Source organism: Genypterus blacodes, unplaced genomic scaffold (assembly GCF_046128005.1).
Source record: "Genypterus blacodes isolate CSIRO-AG114 ecotype Tasmania unplaced genomic scaffold, CSIRO-AGI_Gbla_v1 ptg000015l_1, whole genome shotgun sequence".
NCBI lineage: Eukaryota > Metazoa > Chordata > Actinopteri > Ophidiiformes > Ophidiidae > Genypterus > Genypterus blacodes.
In genome coordinates this window covers 5,025,669-5,045,000 of record NW_027466829.1, presented here as the reverse complement: position 1 = coordinate 5,045,000, position 19,332 = coordinate 5,025,669, and the positions used below count along the sequence as shown (strand labels likewise).

The window sequence follows — 19,332 nt, the reverse complement described above, 5'->3', positions numbered from 1 at the left end:
CATTCCGGGTTAATTAACTGAGATCTAATGTGCGATAAAGGGCGTCGTTCTCTGCGGCCGATCGATGTCAGGGCGCCACTCTGTACGTGTGAGTGACTGAGAGTGTGTTTGTTCACTTCGACATGGAAAGAGAGGAAACCGCGAGGTTTCTGTGCGTGGGTGGAAGGAAACCAGAGTTAGTTTCCAATCTGCCTGAGTAGCCTGAGATAAACCCACTACCCACTATCACACGTCTTTATGTAACAGGAGGGGGAGGGGAGGAGGGGAGGGGAGGGGAGGGGAGGGCTGTGACACCAGGAAGGATGAGTACTGACAGCAGCCAGCAGGTGGCACTGTATCCCACACACACACTCATATGAGCTTTAATGATGTCACTAAATCTCTGCGATCGTTTGAAAAGGCAACAAGCCAAGAGGGAACAATGAGTTTCCTGTCTGGGTGAAAAGGTCACTTTTGTTTTCATCGTGAGCTTCCTGTGGCGACTTCACGTACAAGACGGTGTGTGTGTGTGTGTGTGTGTGTGTGTGTGTGTGTGTGTGTGTGTGTGTGTGTGTGTGATGTTAGGATGAGAAACGAGCCTCCTCCTCCTCCTGGCCTATTTTGTTCCCAAATCATTTCGGATGAAAAACCTCCCCGGATTCTGGCTGAAGGCGGTGCGATAGAAGGGAACATTTAGTGTGCCTGTGTGTTTGCGTGCGTGTGCGTGTGTGTGTGTGCTGGCTCACCCTCCGCTGGTGCTCCCGTTCTTGCTGAGGTGAGTGCGCGGCTCACTGGAGGCCAACTTCAGCAGCTCGTTCCACTCTCTCTCCCACTCCTCCTCGGTGTACACCAGCCCCGACTGTGCACACACACACACACACACACACCAGAAAACGAAAAAAATCTGGTAAGAGCATGCTTACAATCACCCACACACTCACACACACACACCTAGAAACATGATCCCCTGACGCTGTGTTCACCCACACAGATCAGCATTTCTCTCAAAGGTGCTTTAAAGTTCTTTCTGACAGGGAGCAGTGGGATACACACTCAGACCGGGCCCACCGGAGGGCCCCGGGCACCCGGAAACGCTTCTCACCATAATACCAGAGCGTGGATTACTTCTTCACCTGACCTATCTTCGGTGACACATTTTCTAAGATTAGCAAACACTTAATAAAATCTGGGAACATCAAGCGGACGGCGGCAGAGAGAGAGAGGAAGTGTGTGTGTGTGTGTGTGTGTGTGTGTGTGTGCGGAGGATTTAAATGCATTAACGCCTGAATTCTCCTCCAGGCAAAAATTCCAAAATGTGGGACTCAGGGAGGGGTGGACTGGAGGGAGAGTGAGGAGCGTCTGGTGTGGTTGAGGTGTGTGGTGACGTATGGACCTCCTTGTTCTGCTGCGTCTGCTGCCATCTCCACCTCCTCTTCAGCGCGTCTCTCTCCGCTCCGCTCTTCATCATGGTGTACAGCGATTTCCTCAGCATCAGGTCTCTGTCGTGGAAGCCCCACATCCCTGATCCACACACACACACACACACACACACACACACGTACATAGACACACACACACGGTTACATCATTAGTGCGTGTAAGCGGAGGAAGAGGATTTGTGCGACTGGAATAACATCACAGTCTGGAGCAGATTTGCAGCATTCTCTGACATTTTTTGGTTAATTTGACAGGAAGGAGTGACAGGCGTGACAGTCAGAGGAGCTGTTTCGCTTCCCACCAGCACGCCAACGTACATAATCAGGTTGATGAATCATTCTGTGGACGACCTCACCCCCCCTCCCCCTTTTTTCTTTTTCACTTCATATCTCCAAACGTCTGTCACGGCTCATTAAGGGTCTCGCTTGTCTGTCACTGTGGATTATCCGAGGTTCTGGAGCCTCGAACCCTCGGCGTTCCTGCGTCTCCCCTCCGTCCCGGACCCTTTCGCAGACTGTCACTCTCCTCCCATCCTTGCCACTTGTCACTTCCCTCCTTCCCTCCCATCTAGCCCCCTCGCTCCCGTTTCCTTCTCCCATTTCTAATAATTCTCCTTTAAGAATAGAAATGGACGATGTAATGAGCGCAGGAGGGAGGATATCTGCTCAAACACGCCCGATGTACAGTAAGTGCACATTCTTAAGTGATGACCTCTTAAGTGATGACCTCACCCTCAAGCCTCCATTGCTTTCTGAAGGCGTGAGGCTTCAGGCAAATGATTAACATCCCAAACGCCCCACAGGCAAAGTAACCCGGTGAGTCGCTGAGAGGAAACTGGACATCGGTCATGCTCGGTTTCCAAACACACACACACACGCACCCTTTGCATTTTTCCCATTTCCTCATTGAAGCCATCTGTCAACTCGGGAAAAGGGTTTGATTGCCATAGAAGAAGAAGAAGAAGAAGAAGAAGCAGAGGTCTGAGCTAAGAACTGAAACGTAGAACGTAAACACGGGGAGACAATAAACAGAATCACACATCAGCCTACTGTATCCTTAACATATGGTCTGTTTGGAATATACCCTGCTGTGTGTGTGTCTGTGTGTGTGTGTGTTGTGTGCGTGTGTGTGTGTGCGCGCTCTTCACACTTCGTATACAACGAGACTACAAAACAGCTCCCAGTCTGACACAAAGATTCTTAAATGAGACGTCGCCTCCGTCGCCAACAGGAAGCAGCAGCTGAGGTTTGTGAGTTTAGGCGTCAGGCGATGGCGGCGGCGGCGGCTCACCTAAAGAAGCGGCGTGCAGGAGGCAGTTTCCGTCCCCCGTGGTGGCCAGGGGGAGGAGCTTCTTACAGCTGGTGCACATGGTGGACCACCAGTTCAGACGACCTGCACACACACACACACACACACCTCCTTAATGACTCGTATTGAAATATCAGTGTGTAGGGGGGCAATCACATGCATACACAATGACATTTGTGCGTCTCTGCCTGTTGGCCTTCCTCCCTCCTGTCGCTCTCTCCCGTCTCTCCTGTCCTCCCTCATGTCTCCGCTCCATCTCTATCCTCCTACAACCTGCGTCTCCCTGAGGGACGGCGGCGCTCAGAGGCGGTGGGCGCGGTGCGGCGCAGCTCCACTGCATGCAGCCTCACTCTGCTCTGCTCTGAGCCCGACTGCATCATTTATTGAAGCTCAGAAGCTCAGAAGGAGCCACTGAATGATTTACTGCTCACTGATGATTTTAGCTTTGGAATGTTGATGTTTGTTGACGTTTTTCTTGGTCAGAGGATTTTTTGATTTCCTGTCTGATCTACTGCTCCACTTGTACGGCTCATAATTCAACAACAAATCCCGAATTCCAATATTCCTCTGCCCCCCAAATTGTGGAGCAGTGTTGTGGGAGAGAGGCTGAGTGAAGGAAGCTGAGACATCTGAACCTTCACCACTTAGCTTCTCTCCTACAGAAGTGTGTAAGCTCCCGTTACTCGAGGAGGGACGGCTGCTGCTGCATTTGTACTTCCCTATCATCCGATACGACATATCTGTGTTACGCACCGGCCTGCTCCAGAGCCATCATGGTGGACTGCTCGATGAGATCTCTCTCTATGAAGCTCCTGAAGTCCTCGCTGTAGACGCTGAGGTCCGGCAGCTGGAATGTGTAGATGGGCATCTCCAGAGGAAACTGCTCGCTGGTGCACTCGCTGGCAACGTGTAGGCGTGCCAGCGAGACGATCGCCGAGCTGGCGTGGGAGATCCCCCGGGACAGACGCTTCTCTGCAGGGAAGAAGAAGAAGAAGAAGAAGAAGAAGACAAAGGGAGGAGAATGAGTAAGAGGCGAGTAGGAGGTGGAATCTTGCTTCGGCGTTGTGAAGCGTGAATGTTGCGTCGGACCTTGTGCATTGTCCTCCTGTTTCTGCGCGCACGGCCGCTCGATCTTGCTGAGGTGTGTGGGCGTGTCACGAGCCTCTGGCTGCTTGTAGTAGCGACCCTCGTTGAAGACCTGCGGCAGGTTGGCAGTGTGGACCTGCCTCAGCTCCTCGTAATCATTCAGGGCGGCGCTGAGGTCCCAGTTTTTACCTGCCGGACACAAACACAAGCCGGGTTAAAGGTCGCTGATAGAACAGAAGGTGAAGGGAAACGCCCGGATTTCAGCATCATTCATTTCCCATTTCCATGTTTCCTGACCTCATTCCATTTAAATGTTACAAACTATAATACTGGTAAATCCCCAGACAGGAAGTGATGAGCCTCAACAAACTCAACAAACGTGTCGCCTGAGTGAAAACATGCTGCAGAAGGTGAATGACTCGGGGTCGGGCAGTGCCAAAGAAATGAAAATCGTGAGAGGAGACGGATCCTTTAATAGTCTGACAGCAATATCCTACAGCCTCTCACACACACACACACACACACACACACACACACACACACACACACACACACACACACACACACACACACACACACACACACACACACACACACACACACACACACACACACACACACACACACACACACACGCCTGGGTTGTGTGTGTGTCTCTCTAACATGAATCTCGATGTTATTAAGACGACCGCAGAACCAAGCTGGAAAATCACGTGATGGCGTACAACTACAAACCTGAGAGCGCGCCGGTGCGTAACGTGAGACGGCAGCGCATTAATTACCTCCCTGTGTGAGAGACGAGAGAACGAGAGAGAGAGAGAGAGAGAGAGAGAGAGAGAGGGGAGGATTCCAGACAGGAATTCTCTCAGACTGGAGAGGAAACCAGGCTCCACTCATCATTGTCTCCCACTCCGATCGATGCTAAACCGATTCTGCCGTTTGGATCTAATCACACGCAGGAATACAATAGAAAAAGTTGGGCATCAACCACTCAGCACATTATGTCTGGTCACTACAAGCTCAACTTTAGACTCGTAAAGCAGCCGGGCCGGGATAATGTCCGGCTCAGTCTTCCATTTGAAACTGCTCACGTCAGCAGAACACTTTACAGTTTGACCGCACATTAACCTCTGACCTTTACAGATACTGTGGCTTCAAACGCATCACTGCTTCCTGCTCAGAGGAACATAAAGGAGTTTGAATGAACCGACATGAACTCGGTAACACGGAAACAAAGGTGAGTCAGGCAGATTAACGCTTGAAGTGACATCAAAATGGCTGTATTTCATTTTTAAAAAAGAAACAGAAAAAATAGAATATTGCACTCTACAGAGAATCATTATGATATTTTTTTTTAATTAATATTCTCTCTCAATATAATTCACCAATATAAAATGTTGCTAAATGTGGTGTAGTTTCAGGTCCCGGCCTCTAGGGGGAAGCACCACGTGTTCTGCCTGTTTGTCTCTCTGCTCTCCTGCCCCCACACAGCATCCTGACTCAGAGGGGAGCAGCCACGACGTGTGTACGTGTGTGTGTGTGTGTCTCTGTCTGTTAACAAATATGCTGCTATGCGTCCGAACGTCAGAATAAAGAGGACAGACGGCGAGCGCTAGTTTCCTGTCCTATCCTAATGGAGGTCAGATGAGCGGCGTGTGTGACGGTGATGCGGTGAATGCGGTGCTCAAGCTTCCTCCGCTGTGGTTGGATGAGAATCCCGGGGCGCCGAGGCTTTGGCCGCTGGTCAGTGTGGACATAAAGAAACAGATTCCACTGAGCGAGCGGCCACATTTCTGTTGTTGTGTGCACTTTTGCTCTCGTATTTTTCTAGCAGAGTGCTATTGTATGTAAGCTATACAAGTGCCAGCAGCACTCCGGTCCTCAATGAGTTCCAATGAATGGGCACAAAGCTCTCCCTGGGGAGCGCACTCGTAAAACCGTCACACTGCCCTCTAAATCAGCAGGCTGACTCGCTGGTGCAGGGCCCTCTGCTCTCCTACCTTCCTCTCCTCTACCCTCCTCTCCTCTGCTCCTCTCCTCTCTTCTGCCCTCCTCCCCTCGCCTCTCCTTTGCTCTGCTCTCCTTTGCTCCTCTCCTCTCCCCTCCTCTCCTCTGCTCTCCTCTTCCCTGCCCTCCTCTCCCCTCCTCTCCCTTCATTCAGTTTCCCCTCCTCTCCTCTCCTCTCCCTTCCTATCCTCTCCCCTCCTCTGCCCTCCTCTCCCTTCATTCATTTTCCCCTCCTCTCCTTTCCTCTCCTCTCCCCTACTCTGCCCTCCTCTACTCTGCCCTCCTCTCCCTTCATTCATTTTCCCCTCCTCTCCTCTCCTCTCCCTTCCTATCCTCTCCTCTCCCCTACTCTGCCCTCCTCCCTCCTCTCCTCTGCCCTCCCTTCCTCTCCTCTCCCCTCCCTTCCTCTCCCTTCATTCATTTTCCCCTCATTTCCTCTCCCTTCTCCTCTTTGCCACTGTGACACAACAGGGAGCAGCGCAATCAAAACTAGAAATTCCCAAATTTCACAGCCCCCCCCCGTCTCCTGACGCGATGGCACCAGGCGCTGTGTGAGTGTATGTGTGTGTGTTCTCTTACCTTCCAGCAGGTCTCTTGCCAGACCCGGTTCTGCCCCTGTGGACCGAACAAAGTCTGACAGGACCGCGTCCATGTCCAGAGTCATGTGATCATGTGTGTACGCTGCCCAGGGTGCAGCGGTGGCCTTGGTGGACGCCAGCCTTCACGTTCTCATCTGGAAGAAGAACCACAAGACACACAGGCGTCCTTAAAGCGTCCAGGACGGAAACAGACATCAGTCACTAACCCCGCCCTCCCCCGTGAGAGACAGTGAATGGATTCTCCCGCTCTTGTTCTTATCTGCACCCTCGTCCTGCTTCCACTCGTGTGTCCTGCCTCATCTTATGGATCCTTCTCTGTGTGGTGTGTGTGTGTGTCGCTCCTCCTCCTCTTACTAACACTCCTCATAACATCCAGCAGCACAGATGTAATATCAACAACGCAGCCAGAGGTCTAGAGCAGGACACACCTGCCTGTGTGAGGAGCCTCTGGCCCGCCGCCCGCCCGCCATCATAACAACAATAAACCTCCTTCCTGCCACGGAGGGTCAAGCAGTGGCTCCCGCTCCCGTGTGTGATCCGGCATCTTAAATCACCTCCACCACGCCTCTGAGTTTCAGACTGAAGGATGAGGCGGCGATTGTGTGCGAAGTCGATCAAAATGAGCCTGATGTCCTTTTCATGCGTCCTCGCTGGGGAATGTGTTTGTACGGCCGGCGACGCGGCACTCAGACGCTAATGATCAACAAGCGTCGCCTTGATACGAGGTCATAAACAAACACTGCTCAGACCCACGCACGTCCACTCCCTGGGCCGGGGGAATGCTGGACTCCCTGCATAGCTCTCATTCCACTCGCGGCTGTGTGGGCTGTGTGAGGAGCTCCTAGCTTTGTTAGCGGAGAAACAAACACCCACAGGTTTGAAGCCCTGGGTCCCTGGGTCAGAGCCCGCTTTGACCCGAGAGTGAGACACGTCCAGATGTTGGCTGTCCGACACGTTTGGACTCATTGTCAAACCCTGTGTGTCTCTGAGGATGAAGCCTGTTAGCGGCTCAGATCTCTATCCTCCTAGCTTATTGAAGAGCTGGGTTACAGCAGGATGAGCAGGTTATCAGGCTGTGATCTGCTCCCAGATATGACACACGCACACACGCCCACGCACACGCACACACACACAGCTCCGTAATCAGAGACCGTCCTAACAGGAAAGCCAGCACTCCTAACCAAAACAAATCGCTTTTCATTAGACAGCCCGACGCTAATTCGCCGTCGACATCAGAGGGAAAATATCTTTGTTAGAGCCGCAAAACTTTTATCTCTCATTTTGCATTATTAATGAGTCAAAGCTGCACTTAAGATACCGTGTAGTTTCGCTGACCTAGTTACTGTCAGACATCTGCATGATCAGACTTTAACTACAGGAACCACTGAGCCGGAACATAGCATCACTGTTCATGCATCATCATCATCATCATCATCAGAACGAAAGTGACTCCATTATCATCAGGTAGGCAATTAATTGTTTGTTAAGCTTCTTTCAGTCATTATAGAAGAATTCAAAAGGTGTTAAAGCCAAATAGATGAACTGAGGCCCGAACAGAAAACACACGCTTGTATAATTACAAAGCCCGAGGGGGGGAGGGGGGGAGGTGGGGGTGTAGAATAATAGGCCACCCATCAGATGTGAATCATGATATTGCTTTGAAGAGCAGAAAAAGCCATGCGGGTGTGATGGTGAGGAGAAAGACACAGGAGTGGGTGAGCGTTACGAGTCGTGACCTCATCTTTCCCCCTGAGATCAAACCTATTCAGGCCGTTTACCCTGTGGGAGGTAATTATGACGCTGAATCACGCCGCTGCAGGATCTTCCAGCTGATGCAAAAACACCGCGGGGGCTAAGAGGACCTGGTTTGTTCCGCTTTTACGGTCGATTGCGGCGGCGAGGGCGAATCCACGAGAAAAAAACCTACTTTCTGTATTTGTGACGACGGGGGGTGAGAAGCCATCTGAGGACCACGGGACTTGTCGGGGGGACCGGGCTGCTCTAGTCCATGGCTGCAGGAAGACAGTGGGGACGTCAAGAACCCTGAAACACACAAACACACACACAAACACACATGATGAATATTGAGAGTCGAAAGTCCCAGCGCTCAGTTCTCAGTTCAGACACACACCTGTGACCACTGCAGTGTGTTAATGTCACTTATTATAGCATCATTTGCATCGTCACATACATCACTCAGGGACAGCTTAGTGACTGTGAGTGTGTGAGTGTGTGAGCAGAAACATCTCAGTATTTATGACAGATCAGTGAACACACATGACCGTTTAACTCGACCAATCAGGTCCCTTTGTTTGTGAGGAGAGAATCACATGTGTTACTTGAAGTGGCGACGGAAATTTCCACAGAGAGTTAAACGTGTGAGGACTCATTGTGACATCAGTGGTTCTCAAACTGTGCAATGAAATTTCCACAGAGAAGGAAAATTTGTATCTGTAGAAATTGTAATGATTAATTCAGATTAATTTATTTTTCATTCAAATGATTATAAGACTTTAATTGAATCATTTGTTGAGAAGAGCCCAACCCAGCCTCTGTGTACTGTGTGGGTGTGTGGGTGTTGGTAACCTTTCACACCTCTACAGTATCACTCCATATCGCCCGTGTGTGTGTGCGTGTGCGTGTGCGTGTGCGTGTGTGTGTGTGTGTGTGTGTGTGCGTGAGTTTGTTTCCACTTGATGAAGCGATTTGGTTTTTAATCTGAGATGTTGTTTGGTTCTAACGCTTTACAAACCGCTGCCTTAGATGCTGCTGATGTAACTGTAACCCTAACCCCGCCCCCTCTGCATTGTGGAGCCAGTTATGTTTGCATTAACACATTTTCTGGTTCGCTCGCTGAGAAAACGTTGTAAGCGACTCCTGCAGCCGACCGCCGCCGCCACCGTGGTAAAGAAACAACGCCTCAGCTCTCACGATCGGCGCTCCCGTCTCACAACACTTACATGCTGATGCCAGTAAAGGTAGAGAAGGTCGATGCCGGGTCGCCGTGTTCTACCCAGATCCTGTACGACACGGCAGGCAGAGGAGTGACCAGCTCGTGTGTGTGTGTGTGTGTGTGTGTGTGCGTGCGTGTGTGGAGACAACACACACATGGAAAGAGTGAGAGAGTTCAGCATGTGAGCTCGGACGCTGGAAACTTTCCGTGTGGACATGTGGCGGTCCTCCCCGGGGAACCTCACCAGCCTACGCGTCCCCGCATCACAACACAGGCCAGTGTCAGATCCTGACTCACTTCCTGCGCCGCTAAGTGGGACTGGAACATCCTTCATACATAATTGACGTGAACACTGGAGAAAAAAAAAAAAAGGTTCCTACACGATTGATTATTTGTACAATCTGCCAGCATCAATCCCTGCCCGGAACACTGTGTTGCCTTCTCTCACACACACACACACACACACACACACACACACACACACACACACACACACACACACACACACACACACACACACACACACACACACACACACACACACACACACACACACACACACACACACACACACACACACACACACACACACACACACACACACACCTTTTCTCTTCATTCCCAAAAGTATTTCAATACACATCTGCTTAATTGTGTCTCATAACTATGCTGAATAAAGTTGTGTTTCTTCTTCATTGTATTTAAGAAGGCACACACACTTACACACGGCTCACACACACGCTGTTTACTACCCATGGCCCATTGAGCTACGAGCACTCTGCCCGCATTCCCTTCATATTTACGAGGGCCCGTTTGTAGACAGTAAACACAGAGACAAAAGAACGCGTCTCTTCATCATCCGCCTGCATCGACGCACGCCGGAGGACTCCTGCAGCATCGCCGTGCGGAACGACAAACCTACAAACGCGGCGCTGTAAAACCCAACGGCCTCCAGTTACTCAAACGCTTCGCTCATTTGATCTCGTTCGCGCCGCTTCAGCCTCACACGTATGACGAAGCTGCACATTCAAACACATTCTTCATAAATAGCTGGGATTTTTAGATGGTGGCATAACAATACACAAAGAACAGCTGATGATAACTCCCCTGGGTGCCTGCTGGTCTCCCATGCTGGGAGTGGAGAACACTGCTGACATCGGCAATTTACACAAAAACAAACAGCATTCTTATACAGCGAAGAGACTCAAACTGTGATCATTAACCAAAAGACAACATGACACATTTAACTCAACAAACCAGCAGATCAGGAGACACAAAGTGGATCTGGGCCTCATTATGTGGCCTTCATGTGTAACACAGGATCGTAGTAATAAAATCAAACTGACCTTCTCTCGGTCTGAGGAGGATCTTCTCTGTTCAACCGTCACTCTCTACGCTCACTGTCGCTTGGTGAGGACATTAAATAAATAATGAAATGCAAATACCCCGTCCCACACACACTCTAACAGAGTCGCCCCACGCCTACTACTTCCCTTTCTTAAGGCGTGGACCTTCACCATCAACCAGTTGTGTCTTTAGAGGAAAACAAAGTGGAAAAAAAAACATTATGAGACATTTCATGAGTCATATAGACAATTCATACTGTTTTGAATCATAACAAAGGTCACCTGGGGTCAAATCTACCTGGAGCTGAGGTGAGTAATCCTGCTTATTCACCAGAGGAACGTCATCAACACAACTACTACTACGATTCCCGCTACGGTCCCACTGTGGGAAGGTTTATGGCTCGTTTGCGGTAATGGGTGAGTAAGAGTAAGTGTGTGTGTGTGTGTGTGTGTGTGTGTGTGTGTGTGTGTGTGTGTGTGTGTGTGTGTGTGTGTGTGTGTGTGTGTGTGTGTATGAGTGTGTGGCGCACAGCAGGTGGGAGGGAGGAAGGAAGACTACTCACACACGCACTGTACTACACACCTACAAACACTTCAACTCTGCTCTTTGCATTCCATCTCTTCCATTACCTGGGCAGTAAACGGTTGCGTCTGCAGCTCATTAATGGCCGCAGCCGCAGCATAGACGCGCTGTGATAAGTGACATTGTGAAGATGCTGTTATTGCTGTTTGGCAGCTCTCATCGGGGGTGATTCTATAGCTGGGCCGTGTGTCAGAGTGCACAGAGTGGGCCGGAAACTTTCAGCACAACTTAAAGCTCCAGGAAAAATTTATATCTGTGTTTTAATATTAATGAAATGCGGTGATGTAAGCAACCAGGATCTATAGAATACGGTCACACAGGACAGAATCTGACTGAGATAACAGAAATTCAAAGCCTCGTCTTTCTTTGTTTTGGGTGTTCCTCTCTTTTACCCCTGTGTGAGAGTGAGTTGCTGTTTGACGGACAGGTGTTATGGTGATGTTATTAATCTGGCAGCAGCTCACAGCAGACACAGCGTCCAGACAGTGGATCCAGAGGAAACCTGAGCCTGCACTGGGCTCTGAGCCGTGCTGAGAGAGCCCCGGGCCGGGCAGAGAGTGTTCTGCTCAAACCCAAAGCCAACCGGTCTGATCCCTCTACTGCCAGACAGACAAAAATCATAATAATGTAATAGATAGTGATGTTTACACGGTGCTGTTGATGAAATTCACTGAATAGAAGCAGAATCTGGTGGAAATACTGATCAGAATTGTTTCTACATTCTATTCTGCTGAGCTTAGAACCAAAGAAACAACCAAGGACGACTTCTACCTCAAATCATCACTGAATAATAAAACATTCGTCTGACTGACTCCAAACTGAGCAGCACTGCCTGAGAGGAACAAACTCATCAGTCACTCTCAATGCAGAATGTCCACACACTCATGATTCAGCCTTCATATCAGTCAGTCAGACTCAACTCAAAAACTCTGTCCCTCCTCCTCCTCCCACAATGACAAGCTGCTCTGTGTGTGTGTGTGTGTGTGTGTGTGTGTGTGTGTGTGTGTGTGTGTGTGTGTGTGTGTACGTGCCATGCACATATGTATGCACAGTTCTCGAGAGGATATGGGAGACGGGCGGGCTGCGGAATGTGTGACACCGTCTCAATCAGAGGTTGGGACTTTCTATGTCAGAGAGAGGGCAAGAAAGAGAGAGAGAGAGAGAGAGAGAGAGAGAGAGAGAGAGAGGGAGAGGGAGAGAGAGAGAGAGAGAGAGAGCTCTTCAGACAGCACCGGCTCATCAAGCCATTTTGATTTCTGAGAGCTCCATTTCTCTCTTTATCTCTCTCTAGTTGCCGGCTTGGAGTGCCGAGTCTCTTTCATCCCTCCATTATGCTCTGTTAGCTAATGGGACTTTCCCGGCCTTCCAGGCTTCGGCCCTGCAGATTGCGTTTCCCCGCGCTGACCTCAGAACACCCCGACACCCCGACACACCGACACACACACGCGTCTGATTCTCACGTCCGTCCCAATCAGGACTAAAAGGAGGAGCTGTCACGTGTCAGGCATCAGACGGCAGAGAGCCCCTGACACTGCCGGGTCTGCACCTCTCCTCTGCAATTACACAACACACACACACTCATTCACACAAACACAGACCCTCTCCGTCTCTTAATTCTTCTCTAACCTCACGGAGAGCGGCGCCTGTACGTTGGGAATATGCTGCTGGAAGCAATAATGTCACTTTACATCTCATGGCTATGCTGCACAGTGCCAGCACAGCAAACGCACACACACACAAAAAAGAGACTTCCTGTCAATTTGCACTAAATGCATCATCGCATTAATATTTGAGGTAAATTTCAATTAACGCTGCAGTGGAGGGGGGCGAGGCGGGCAGACGGGCAGACGGGCAGACGGGCAGACGGGCAGACGGGGCTCCTCCACAAACCCTATACACACTTCAGCAGCTCCGGCCGCCAGCCAGCCTCCTGCAGGATTGTCATTTATCAGTTTTACAGTAACAGCTGTTGTATCTATAAGCTTAAACACACAACAGTGACAAGCTGGACATTGTGTAATCTTAATGGCGAGGAACAGAATTTACACAACAACGTCATAAACCTGCCAGACCAAAGCAATTGTCTCGGGCGCTTCTGTTCCAGCAGGACGAGCTGCACCCAGACAGACAAAGAGCCGGCCGGGCGCTGAGGGCCGAGGCAGACGAGCGCCGCTCCTTCAAATGTCAGCGCTTCCATTCCTTCCTTCCCCAGTTTCTCCTCTCCAACACACAGCTGCCACTTAGAGGTCATCCAGAAGGTTCTCAGCTTCCTGTTGATGAGTGGACGAAGCCGGGGAAACGTAACATCCCTGACATCAACAGTGTGTGTGTGTGTGTGTGTGTGTGTGTGTGTGTGTGTGTGTGTGTGTGTGTGTGTGTGTGTGTGTGTGTGTGTGTGTGTGTGTGTGTGTGCACGTGCGTGCGTGTATATGAGGTACAAACAGCATGTGGCAGCTATATCAATTACACGAAGGAGCGTTTCAAGCCAGGACATCAAGACATTAAGGCCTTAATATTTATCTTCTGATCCCATGTGAGATTTAGAGAGTGACTGCTTTAAGCCACCTGGTGTTGCCGATCTGAGACACACACACACACACACACACACACACACACAGGGAGAGAGTGTGTGTGAGAGAGAGAGACAGAGACAGAGAGACAGAGACAGACATAGAGAGAGAGAGCGAGAGCGAGAGCGAGAGAGAGAGAGAGAAAGACAGAGAGACAGAGAAAGACAGAGAGACAGAGAAAGAGAGAGACAAACAGAGGGAGAGAGACAAAGAGAGAGGGAGAGAGAGAGACAGACAGAGAGAGAGAGAAAGACAGAGAGATAGAGAGAGAGAGAGAGAGCGAGAGAGAGCGAGAGAGAGAGGAAGACAGAGACAGAGAGAGAGCGAGAGAGAGAGCGAGAGAGAGAGGAAGACAGAGAGACAGAGAAAGACAGAGAGACAAAGAGAGGGAGAGAGACAAAGAGACAGACAGAGAGAGAGAGACAGACAGAGAGAGAGAGAGAAAGACAGAGAGAGAGAGAGAGAGGGAGAAAGAGAGAAAGAGAGAGTGAGAGAGAGAGCGAGCTAGCGAGCGGGCGGGCGAGCGAGAGAGAGAGAGAAAGACAGAGAGAGAGAGAGAGAGAGAGAGAGAGCGAGAGCGAGAGAGAGAGAGAGAGAGAGAGAAAGACAAAGGCATAAATAAGGCATCTTGTTCTTTTGTCAACTTGATTACTTCATTGGTTCCATGTTCCATAAAAACATGGAAACCTCCTTCAGTGCAGATCGTCTCAGGTCTGAAGTTATTCTGAAGCCAAAAGTGCGACAAACAAAACAAAAAGGAAAATCTGAATCCCTGGCAGAAATGCAGAAAGGAGGATCACATGACGTCAGAGGAGAGTTTCAGATCACACACACCTGCGCTGTACAGTAGGGCCTTACTTTAAGGGTGTGTGTGTGTGAGAGTAAGTGTGTGCGATGGCAGAAATGAACTTTAAATCATTTCTCATGTGAAAGCGCCTCAGGTGCGTGTGAACCCGGTGATGAGCTAAAGAAACTCTCAAACTCTGAATCTGTGAAGAGACGACTTCCTGTTTCTCTGTTTCAGAATGTAAATGAGGTGGTTGAGGGTTTGGTCTCGGTTTTGTTCTGAGGAGACGAGCGATCATCTGAGGCTGCGGGGGAACTTGTGATGGGTGTGTGGCGCCATTTTAACGGCAAATCCTGGGCCACCAAAACTACTCGGTCTCCTTGTGAGAGAGACGCAAACTGAGACGAACGAGACGAACCCTGACGTCCAAAACAGAACATGTCAACAATAAATGAATGACACGTCCCCCCAGTGCACTCAGACCAGATCAGTCAATCATATTAGATTACTGCTCTGATGGTGCAAACAAAATGTCTTCATCTTTTTACGGCCTTAGATTAATGGATTTGTTTTAGAATTTAAATTAATTTGGCCTGAGAATTCCCAACAGGAACTCCCAACATCAAGCGTGATTCCATGTTGTGTGTAACTCCTGTGGTCTATTTTTACAGGCATGGATCAGACCACACGTGTATCAGACGGCCCCATGTGAGGCCAAGAACCAAAGGTTGAGAAACAGGCAGGTGACAAGGGGGAAGAAAGTCACCAGGAAGGAGAAGAAACGGGAACGTAGGGGTTCGGTTTTCCAAACGTATGAGAATCGTGACCTATGGATGAAAGGAGCTGTGACGATGAAGATGAAGATGAAGACGAAGACGAAGACGAAGGAAGAACACAGAAAGAGAGAGTGGAGTGTTTTTTTCTTTCCTCCTCTGCTTAAGAAAATGAATGACGCAGCCCAAAGTGAACAAAGCAGCGCTGCTCCTCTCCTCTTCTCTCAGGATTGTGTCTCACCTGCATTTTCCTCTTTCTAATCTCCTCTGTCCAAAATAAACTGCAGGGCCGGAGAACAAACCAAACGCACCCAAACCACAGCGGAGGAGACCTCGCCTGTGGGGGGCCGGTGCTGTGCTGGGGTTTTTGTGAATGGAGGAAAGTGACCTACAGCACGCTGAGGGCCGACGGAACGGACGGGCGGCGTGGAGCTAAGAGGAGTCGCCGGCAGCATCGGGAGAGACACGGTTCTCAAACTGCTCCCTCGCTGACCGCCGGCAGGACGGTGGACGGCCCGTGAGCTGCCAGGCGGCTCCCAGACAAGTAGAGCAAGAAAACGCAATTAGGTGTAGGACACACACACACACACACACACACACACACACACACACACACACACACACAGTCACACAGTCACACAGTCACATCTGTATAAGGACAGAAAAATGCCTCTGTGTCGATGCCTCAGCTTTAGAACCACAACACAGAGGAAGAGGGAGAAGAAGAAGAGGAAGATGGAGCACTAAAGCAGCTGTAGATGAGGGTCGGAGCACGAGAGGGACAGAAGAAACGGCTAACAACATCAAAACCTGAAGATAGTGAGTTGTTGTGTGTCTGCACTGTGTAAAGAAGCTCCATTTTCATGCCGACAGACCCTGAATGCAGCATGAAACAGGAAGCACAGGTCTGATAGACGCACCGGACATCCATGGCATTAAGACTATCACATATAAATAGAATAAAACACTCAAAACACTCCCTTCTATGCAAATCCTCTCATTATGTGGCGCTCTGAACACCACAGCCTACATTCTGTTAATCCTAATGGAGAATTCTAACTCATCAGTATCAAATTGGCCGAATTATGATGATTTACCATTAAAATGAGCAGTTAGGGTTGTGAATTGGCCGTTTTAATCTCTTGAACAAACATTTAACAACCACCACACCGCCGCAGAATGAGGGAGCTGTTTAGCCTCTGACAAACACGCAGAAGAAGAAGAACATTCAGGAGCCAGTGGTCATCCAGCTATGATGATGATGATGATGATAATGATGATGATGGCAGCTTGTTTACTTCCACCTCCTCTGTCTGTACCTGTTCTGTGTCCAGGGGGCGCTGAAGCTGCAGACAGGTTGTACAAACTGTTTCTACCTACTCGCTGTCATCACGGTTGAAAGCTGACAGCAGTGTGAAAGCGACGCTGAGGAAGATGTGAGGCCGCTGACGGGAGAGGGTGAAGCCAGAATTAGCTTCCGATATAGGCCACATGTTTCCCAAACAAAGGTTGGATGAGTGAAACTAGTATGGCTGCGGGCGGCGCTTGATTGACAGGTGTCTCAGCCAATTACACTCCGCCGTGCTGGCTGCTGCCACTTCATTGTCGCCTCCTCCTCCTCCTCCTCTTTGCCTAAACAAGACATTTCCTGGCTCTGGCAGCAGATCAAGATGGCGGTTGAGGTCTAAAGTTCAAGTCTTGGCTGCAGAGACCTTAAGGAGACGCCAAAGGGGCTCTGTCCAGTGAGACGGACATTAATATTGGACAGAAAGACAAGAAGAAGACACCATGGGATGGTGTTCCCTGGTTTCTGTTGTGCTTACACCTTCTTCACACATATCTATGGCTGCAAACTTTACTACTGAATCCAAGGGAATCCCAGTGTAACATCTTTTCCAGCTTCTTACAATAAGTGTAGTGCGACTCTTTGTTTCCTTGCCATTGTGAGGAAACCAGCAGAGGCCAACGTGACGTCTCACTCACGGCAGCTTCACGTCTGCGGCTCTGGATCTCCTCTCCACACTTCCCCATTCTGTGGTCTGGCTCCCTCCACGGCCTCTAGCTGACCTCCCTCTGCCTGCAGACGCCTCACACCGCTCCCCTACCTGTGGAGATGTCTCAAGAACAGGGCCCCACTTCAGAGCCGTGCAATGATTGGGCCATGATTGCCACGGCTACTTGACTCATTTCATCTCCTCTCAAGGACCAAACTTTGGGACGAATCATGCATGGAGACGCCCAATCTTTTGAAATGTAACTCAACATTTCAGGGCCCCTTTTCTGGGCTTTTCAGGGTCCGACAAGATGACATTGTTTACGCCTACAGACACAGCATCACTGGCTTCTCTGGTACATTATGTGCAGTAATGAAAGGAGAAACAAAAGCAATCGAGGCGTTTTTGAAGGCAGTGAGTAGATCTTTGTAAAGGCCAAACATTCTGTATGAGCGGACGAGCAGTTTGATACACAGAGACACGAAAGACCAACAGCAACTACAACAACAACAACCGTCATCCCTGCTCGGCCTTTTTCTGTAGCTTGAGATAGATGCCAGAGACAGGAAGAGGATCCGCTGTGGTAAACAATCAGGTGCCAAGCTCTCCCCGGTGCCGCTCTCTGGTGCTGGCACGGCCCGGCTCAGCCTGGCAGACATGGATCCTAGGTTAGAGGCAAATCCGACTCACCTATCAGCTGCTCATCTATCAGCTGATCATCTCACAGACCCAAGGAAAGATTTAGAAGAATTTACTGATTTGTTTTCCGAGCCGTTCGGAGCAGGAAACAGTTTTTATGACACTATTGATGATCCCGACTGGAATATAGTCTGATATTAATGATGACATGAATGTGTTATGATGTAGGTTAGGACAGGTGGCAGGGACACGGAGGTAAAAGTGCCACAGCAGTGAATTAGTGGCCTGGTCATCGGCACACACAGGCTCAGATGCATGATTCTGTCAAACAGGCCACCATGAAGAAGAAATCCCATTATATGGCCCCAAACCACACAATGACATTTATACTTCATGTCTAAAAAAACCTTTGATTGAAGATGAATAGATCACCAATATGAGGTTGATCGTGTTTATTCTACTGAACGCGTATTTGAGCAGCAGACATCACATGTGCTGATTATTATTACATAAACAGACACACAGGCTCATGCTAACAGGCTAATTGTTTATGAGATAAGCTGCTGTCTGACGGTAAAGCACAGCGAGTGTGTGTGTTGTGTGTATGTGTACGTGTATGTGTGTGTGTGTGTGTGTGTGTGATCCCGGCTACATCACAATGGTGTGTGTGTGTGTGTGTGTGACTAAGCAGCATACACACACACACACACACACACACACACACACACACACACACACAACCACACACGCACATACACACATACATACACCACGCAACATCCATGATGGATGCATGGGACAGCGAGGCTCCGGCTAACGCTGCACCCCGGGAGCGTCGATGCTCCCCGGCCTCGGTGCCGGAGCCTCCAGCCTCTCATGAAGGAGTCGCCGCTCCGTCCATGTAAGGCACGTAGCCGCGTAGAGAGGCAGGTGCACCTGTCTGCAGTGTGCTGATCTATTGTCTTCACTACCAAAGCCGAGCATCAGCCTGTCAATGTCAATATTAAACACACACACGCTCGCGCAGACACACGCATACACTCGCACACACACTCGCACACACACGGGTTGTCTCTTACCGTTCTCTTTTCACTCATTACTCCCCATCGTAACGTTTTCAAATCCAGACCTCTGACGAACACTTAATTTCTCTCTCTCCCCCTCTCCCTCTCTCTCTCTCTCTCTCTCTCTCTCTGCAGCAGAACAAAGCCACGCCCCCTCCCTCCTTCCACAGCCGCTCGTCGCGTGACGTCAGCCGCCGACAAAGCTCT

General features: G+C 49.9%; 1 protein-coding gene across 3 annotated transcripts in view; it reads right to left on the bottom strand.

The window, feature by feature from the left end:
- The window catches only part of otud7a (OTU deubiquitinase 7A), a 29,244-nt gene extending 9,994 nt beyond the window's left edge, over positions 1-19,250 (bottom strand). The window contains exons 1-9 of one of the 3 annotated variants that reach the window (XM_076138657.1): positions 11,014-11,393; positions 10,716-10,902; positions 8,344-8,459; positions 6,397-6,550; positions 3,814-3,999; positions 3,478-3,696; positions 2,707-2,808; positions 1,373-1,500; positions 726-838 (exon numbers count right to left, since the gene is read on the bottom strand). In XM_076138657.1, the coding sequence (XP_075994772.1) occupies positions 726-838; positions 1,373-1,500; positions 2,707-2,808; positions 3,478-3,696; positions 3,814-3,999; positions 6,397-6,481 (833 nt within the window). In that variant the 5' untranslated portion in view covers positions 6,482-6,550; positions 8,344-8,459; positions 10,716-10,902; positions 11,014-11,393. Of the gene's footprint in view, positions 1-725; positions 839-1,372; positions 1,501-2,706; positions 2,809-3,477; positions 3,697-3,813; positions 4,000-6,396; positions 6,551-8,343; positions 8,460-8,547; positions 8,660-10,715; positions 10,903-11,013; positions 11,394-19,140 lie in introns of those variants that run through there. The other 2 variants (XM_076138649.1, XM_076138666.1) reach the window with 2 other exon arrangements.
- Positions 19,251-19,332: the final 82 nt, after the last annotated feature.